The sequence below is a fragment of the Ostrea edulis genome, chromosome 4 (genome assembly GCF_947568905.1).
Source record: "Ostrea edulis chromosome 4, xbOstEdul1.1, whole genome shotgun sequence".
In the NCBI taxonomy this organism is placed as follows: Eukaryota; Metazoa; Mollusca; class Bivalvia; order Ostreida; family Ostreidae; genus Ostrea; species Ostrea edulis.
Genome location: NC_079167.1, coordinates 76,227,003 through 76,234,503, shown reverse-complemented (window position 1 = coordinate 76,234,503; position 7,501 = coordinate 76,227,003). Strand labels below are relative to the sequence as shown.

General features: G+C 34.5%; 1 protein-coding gene across 1 annotated transcript; it reads right to left on the bottom strand.

Moving 5' to 3' along the window:
• Nucleotides 1–279: 279 nt before the first annotated feature.
• LOC125669621 (asialoglycoprotein receptor 1-like) lies at nucleotides 280–6,507 on the bottom strand. The gene is made up of 5 exons (XM_048904290.2): nucleotides 6,355–6,507; nucleotides 4,482–4,567; nucleotides 4,008–4,095; nucleotides 2,601–2,817; nucleotides 280–363 (listed from the first exon to the last, which is right to left on the bottom strand). The coding sequence occupies exons 1-5, from the start codon at nucleotides 6,410–6,412 to the stop codon at nucleotides 342–344; spliced, it is 471 nt and encodes a 156-aa protein (XP_048760247.2). The 5' UTR covers nucleotides 6,413–6,507; the 3' UTR covers nucleotides 280–341.
• Between the last annotated feature and the right edge of the window lie 994 nt (nucleotides 6,508–7,501).

Below are 7,501 nucleotides of genomic sequence, written 5' to 3'. Positions count from 1 at the left end.
ACAGTCCACCAGCAGAGGCTTCATATTTTTAAATTTTATTGTACAAAGAACAATATGTAGTGTTATTTTATCAATTGATACACATTAAAGTGGCTTTAGGCGTTTAAAATATTTTTTTCTACATAACTCGACGATTGTTTGTCTTATGAAATACTCTGCACATACTGAAGGCTAACTTTATGTACTGAAATAAAGCAATAATGAATACATTGGTGCATTTTGTTGTTTCTTTGTAAACAGATGCATTATCATTGTATTAGAAAGAACAACTCAGAGACATGACAGCTACACATTGATTTATTTGATATCTAAATGTTTCTGTATACGTAGATAAAGCTGCATTAGCCGACAACGTCAACTTCCCTGGAAAATAAATGTATTATTAAAGGCTCTAATAACATGTGTTCGTGTTGATTTATACCTGTAATTTATTGGGTAGTCTAATTGTCACCTTGTCAGGTGACATCTAAAAATTCATTACACGGATTTTAACTGACCACCGTCAGTGAGTAGATCGAAGGCTCTTTTTAGTGCAGATAACTTATGCCCCACTCACTCGCCCTTGCCTAACTCGAGCACTTTGATTTATCGTTGAAACTTGTTTTATTTGTAGAAAGGAAGACAATACTGTGTGAGGAATTGTGTATGTATATCAGTGTTTTTGACATAAGTAAACTGCACGTTCAGATCGCTTCATATCTTAAACTACGTGTTTGTGTTTATTTTATAAACTATTTATGTTCGTTTGAGTAGAACGAATAAGAACATAAAGGACATAATATGTATGTTTATTACATAATGAATGAGACCATTTGTAAAGGACTCTGTCGGTTTGACAAACACATTTATCTTTGGTTAATGCAAATTCATTTGATTTTGAAAGACCAAATAAAACTGAATTAGATCAATGAGTAAGAATTCACGTTGTTTAAAAGCACAAAATATTTCCCTGAATGATAACATTGTTAAAATATTGTAATATTCAACAATGATAAATATTTCCCACAGGTAGAAATATTCAAATATTATATATATTTCATTTCTATTTACAAAGTTTAACTATATCTACATCATGTAAACCATATTTTTCTGGACGAAGATCGATTTTAAAATTAAAAAATAGATGTTTTACATTTATTATATCGATTGGCTGTCTTATGTACGACTTTTGAAAAAATACTGCCATTCCTCACAACAAATTAATGTCTAGACTTTTTGACATCATAAACACCTGGGGGTTTTTTTTCAATAAAAAAGGAACTCGAAAATATCCATACCTTAAGATCAATTATCCAAACTTTACTTTGTTAAATATCAATATGATTGTATGCACTCTGAAGTTCACACCAATAAGTTGCTGGAATTCATGATTAATAATTTTTGTAGAATTTGGAGATTAAGTCCCCCAACAATCTTTTACAATTCACATGGACACGAAATGTGATTCAGTATCAGCTGACTTGTTTTCTTTTTATGAGGCATATTTCATTTGAAATCTTCTATATGGGAAGAACATATCTCTTACTTGACCTTTAACTCGACATTTAGATGACTTTTGTCTTTTAAGAATGATCATTTTCATTCATGTGTACATTCGATATGTATCCCAGTGAACTAGAGATAAAATGCATCTCAAAATGTTCCACATCTACTTCATATTGGATAATCTACTGCACACTAGACTTTAAGGGCAACTTAATGAGAAACGGGAAGACTATAGCTTTCCGTGGTCAACTTACCATATCAATGTAGCAATATCCCAATATCACCCGCATATGTTCTGAATATGAAATACACCAGAATATGTTCTGCAAAAGTTTTAGGCCCAGGAATCTGATCTGACTTCTGGAGTTTCCAGTTGTTCCTGTTTGCCCCCTCTCATTATTGTAATTTTAATAGAATTTTTTGGAATGTTCACTATTCGGGGTTTTTTTTACCTCTTTTTACATTATTCAGAATTATTTTGAATGGGAAATGATGTTTAAAATGTCGTAGATACCGTCTCAAACAGGTTCATTGATCAGCGAAAGTATTATGAAAGGAAGTATAAAGAAAACATCGGAACTTAAAAATGGATATTTTATTTAAGCTTCTGCATAAACAAATTCGCAGCATCATGATTAGCTAGTCCTAGCTGTGAAAGACATGTCTGCGTCGTGTTCGAAATTTTTCAACCTGCTAGGTTTCAATTAATGGTTATTTTTTTCTCAAAATCACATTTAGATACAAAGATACACTGTCATAATGATTAAAGAAATGTTCAGTCTCGAAATGCTACATTATTTAATAATAACAAACAAATTTGAATAATCGAGGAAGAGTGACTTTCTTCAGGTTTACCATATCCATCAATTTGGGACAGTGAGGGTGTTTAGTGCCACATTTTGAAATAACGTTTGATCTCAATATATAAGTAATGAATGCTTATTCAAAAATATAGAGGGACAGAAAGTGGCACGGTGCGTGATTAAATATTTCAAGAAACATCTTGGATGTCAGAATTTGATCACGTCATCGTCAATTTTCTTACGCCAGTGAAGTTTTGAAAATGGTTAATTGATTTCTTAGTGGAAATGGGTGTGTTTTGAACAAAAACTTACTCAAATTCAGTCTCACAAACAAATCTATAATTTGCCCCACATGCTTCATCCGCCCATTTACCATGGAAGGCTGGCCACAAAGCGACACAATTTGCAGCAGTGTGTGCATTGGGCTCTCCTGGTTGAAAGTTATTTACTAGTATAACTGTCTGATCGGACGAATAAATCCATCTATCTTCCTCTATCATGTCAGATATACCAATCCAGTAGATCCCTCCTACAATTAAAACAACCAGCGCAACTTTCAACAGTAACAATTTATGTAGCAACTTTTCACGTTCATCTAATAAATGTTAATGATAGATACTCGTTGTGGTCGAACTGAACTAAACACAGCTGAACACAACTAAAGGTCAATGCGTGAGAGCGTGTTCTGCGTATGATAAGGTTTTGAACCGATACATGCTATAGACGAATATGCTGATGAAAGGTGAAGAATGGCGATGTTATAGAAATTTCAAAAATCAACAGCATTTGCGGAGAGGACTTGCATAACCAGTATCTGCTGTCCAATCCTATTGTGACTTTTCATGATGAAATACTGTTTAAATAAAAACAAACAGCATTTGCAATTTACAGGAATTTCAGTGAATTACAGGGATGCGCTTGTTCATTTTATTATAGTTTAATTTTAAAGTACATATGGCTATGAATGTGACATCAATTCAATGGTGGATACAATTCTCATTTTAAGTAGTCTATCTGAACTTATTGAGGTCATTGGGATCAATGTTAGGATTTACCCTAAGAAAATCCAAAAACATGGTGAATAGCATTCTTCGATCACAGGAGTTGCTAAATGATAGCATTGACATTATGAACATCAGGATTGTTTTCGGATGAAATAAGTATACTATCTAATGAAAACATGGTAGAAAAAAATCATCCATTGAAAAGTTCGTGTTGATTAAGTCCTTCATTCACTAGACGAAAATAGTTGAGGGTGATGATATCCATTGGGCGTTGGAATAAACGAAATGTAAGGCCAAGCAATCAGTGGGATATAAAAAGAAATCAGAATTGTTCTTGACGTCGCATGCATATGATATTCCAATTATTAATTCACACCTTCTAACATTTTGTCTACATTCAGCTTTTCTATGAATTATCAGTTTCTATTGGCTGTACATGTAACACAATTAAACTTCGGTATCTCAAACATCGATATCTTAAATACCATGGATGTGGCCAGCTACAATTTTTATGTATTCTAATCTAAATGAAATCTCGGATTTCTTGGGGTTTATTCTTGTCCTTATCTAGTTCAAAACCACGAGGTTAGTTTGTAAAAGCAAATTGTACACACCAAACTTCACATCCAATTATATAGACATCTAATTATCATCGCCAAATATTCAACATGTTGTATTGTATATACATGTAATGTAAAACGAGACATCTACTTACCATTTCGTTGACTGTGGCTGATGAGAAACGAAGATTCACTGGCGGTCCTTGGTTCTGCCAGCTTGCTGTGAAATACTGCACATATACTCTAAAATGTTTTGCAAGAATTAACAAAAATGTTGTACAATGAAAACCAGGAATTCATGTTGTTTCTTTGTTTTAATCTTTCATTAACCTACAAACAACCAGGGATACATAACCTATCATTTTTAAGTTAACTTCCAGTGCGTCAATATGTTCAACGTCCTGAAAATGTTCAATAATTTATGTACATAAACATATACAGTATCTAGAATCCACTATCATAATTAAACATTTCAGCGTTTTTTAACAGGGATAATCTTCAGCAAAATAAAAAAAGAACGCCAGATTTAGTGAAATTTCAAAAGCATTGATAAATCATTAATGTAATCTGATATTTACATTAAACTTGATAAATGATAGAATAGTCTTCGACATTTTGATGAAACATACCTCTGCTTCTCCCCAAGGTCTGGAGTCATGGCTAAACCAATAACATTTGTTTTGATACTGAATCCATCCAACATGGCACCCAGCACCTACAGATATACTTACATTCATCACTACATGCGCATATAACGAAATGTCACTATACACGTAACTGCTGTGTTGGTTGTTTTTTTTTGTTTGTTTGGTTTTTTGTTTGGGTTTTTTTTGGGTGTTTTTTTTTTTTTCGGTCTACTTCTTACGGAAATTTTGTGTGATAATTACTTTTAGCAATGTTTCCTGATTTGATTTGAACATATTTTATTGTATAAATATACAAAGGGATTGGTTACAAGTTCTAGCAACTTCAATGACCAGGATATTTGTATGCTTTTGTTTTCAATTTGACAAATGACTTGATGTACAAGAATTTCAACAGTCTCTGCTACAGTGTATGTTCATGATGCCATGTTTGCCTGACTCCTCATTGTAAAAAATTTTATAGGAGTTATGAGATTGATTACTATTCGTTATATTCCTTATCATGTAAAGGTGGATTTCATCTAGTAAATGACATACCTGTTAATGAAAGGCGAAGATAACGAACAGTGGTCAATCTCATAACTCCTATAAATAATGCAAAGTAGATAGTTGGGCAAACACGGACCTCTGGATACACCAGAGGTGGGATCAGGTGCCTAGGAAGAGTAACCATCCCCTGTGGACCGGTCACACCCGCATTGCTACCCCTACACATACTGAACATTACAGCTAGGAGCCGCACATGTACTCATTGTTTACCCGACGTTTGGGTCACCTGTACGTCATCCTCACAAAGTTACTCATGGAGGATACAGGTACAAAATAATAATTTCTTGGCATTGTGATGATGTGCTACACCAAAGAAATTTGATATGGATGAAAAGTGGAAGATATGTACATTGAGGATGTGAAATTGAAAACTTTCAAGTTTACTTCATTTAGTCCAAAAACGCAGTTCAAATAGAAAGCAATCTGGAAAAAAAATTAAAACTGCTTCACTCGTTCCCGTGACCTACAGTTCAGCAGTCGATGTGCTTTTTTTCTCTTTTATTAGCAGTCGACGTGCTAACTCTACTGAGCTACTCAGCTAGGTGATGATTTTTTCAATGACTAGACCAATATTGCTCATATCTATATTTTCATCCATGGTTTAAAAGGAAGTCAGTCATTATGACGATGTAGAGTACCTCCTTAAACTTGTCACTGTCTTGCTTTTGGGATGTTCAATGATCGTTGCTAAATGCATACACCAACGAATGTTCTGTACCTCTACGCTCTTTACGACAATGTAATGTACATATCCCCGTGCAAGAAACATCAGAACATTTCAATGGTCGATACAGGAATTGACAGAAAATGTGCATATGTAAAACTTATACGGTACCAATTTTGATGCACCAGATGTGCTTTTTGAAAAATAATGTCTCTTCAGTGATGCTCAACCGAAATGTTTAAAATCCGAAATAACAATGAACTTTTAGAGCTATTTTAGGGAAAACAGAGTGCCAAAAAAAGTGGAGTCAAATTCGTCTATGGATAAGAACTATGCGTGAGGGAGATAATCCTTAATTTTGAAATTAATTTCTAAATTTTATAACAGCAATTAAATATACATCCGTATTTTCAAGCTAGTAACGAAGCACTTAGCTACTGGGCTGTAGAGACCCTCGGGGACTAGCAGTCCACCAGCAGAGGCCTCGACCCAGGGGTCATAATGTAAAACTTATACGGTACCAATTTGAAAATGTGCATATATCAAATATTTGGTAGAAGCACTGAACATCAAATGTTTTTACCAAAGTGCATTCAGTATGGATTGAAGTTCATTACAGAAAAGGAAACCGATTTGTATACTTACAATTTATACTTCGAATTCCACAAAACAGAAATGCTACAATAACCAATTTAGATGACATGGCGGCGAATATTGCATAGACAAAACGGCTCACTTCTTATCATAAGATCAACATGTGATTATATCTATCGTCTGCTGACACATTTTATATCTGCTCTTCTACAGATTATGTATCTGAAAGCAGGATATGTCATTAAAATCTCTACAATCATGTGGTTTTGTAGAAAAAAAGAGACTTATCGGCCACAACACTCATTGATACATATAGTTCATATGTAGATCGTACAAGAACACGATTAATTGCACTACAATAAGCGAAGTCCTAGGCCTCTTGTTGGGTCAATATACATCATACTACAGCTTATTTTGTAATTTCTCTTTGTTGCTACATCCCAATATACCATCAGAATTTGCTACATTTTTAAGCATCTCTTTATCTGTACAGATTGATGTTTGTCTGATGAAGATAGAGGACGCAGAGCCGGTCAACAGGGGATGTTTATTCCCCCTTATGCACACGATGCCGCCTTTGGTCTCGCCAGGTCTGTATTTGCCCTGCTCTGAATTTTGTGTTATTCGTAGGTTTTGTGAGATTGATCATTGTTCACTATCTTCACCTTTTCATTTATATTAATTGACTGCGGGTTAAAATAGGTCATCAGTACCCCTTGCGTGCCGTACGAGGCGACTAAATGGAGAGGTCCTTCGGGTGAGACCGCAAAATATGCGGCCCCATGTCACAGCAGGTGTGGCACGATAAAGATCCCTACATACTTAAAGGCCGTAATCTCCGAGCATAGGTTTAAATTTGCAGCCCTTTGCCGGTAAGTATGACTTTCCCATATTAGGGGAAAATTATATTCTAGCCCGGATCCCCATGGGTTTACCTAGAAAACGTAATACAGAGTTGAAATTGTAATCCTACTTCTTCATTCTTTTAAAACTGTGTCGTCTAAAATAATATCACTTTCTCAAAATTGATTTCGCATATTAATCTGTATTTTATACATTTTATTGTATATTATATCCGCCAATTTTCAATGAAAGTTATTACACAAAACAGTTGGAAACGATATGCCCCTTTGCTGACTTGAGTCAAACGAGTTCACTTCTGTAACTTCCTGATCAGATGTATAAATCCACCTGTCTT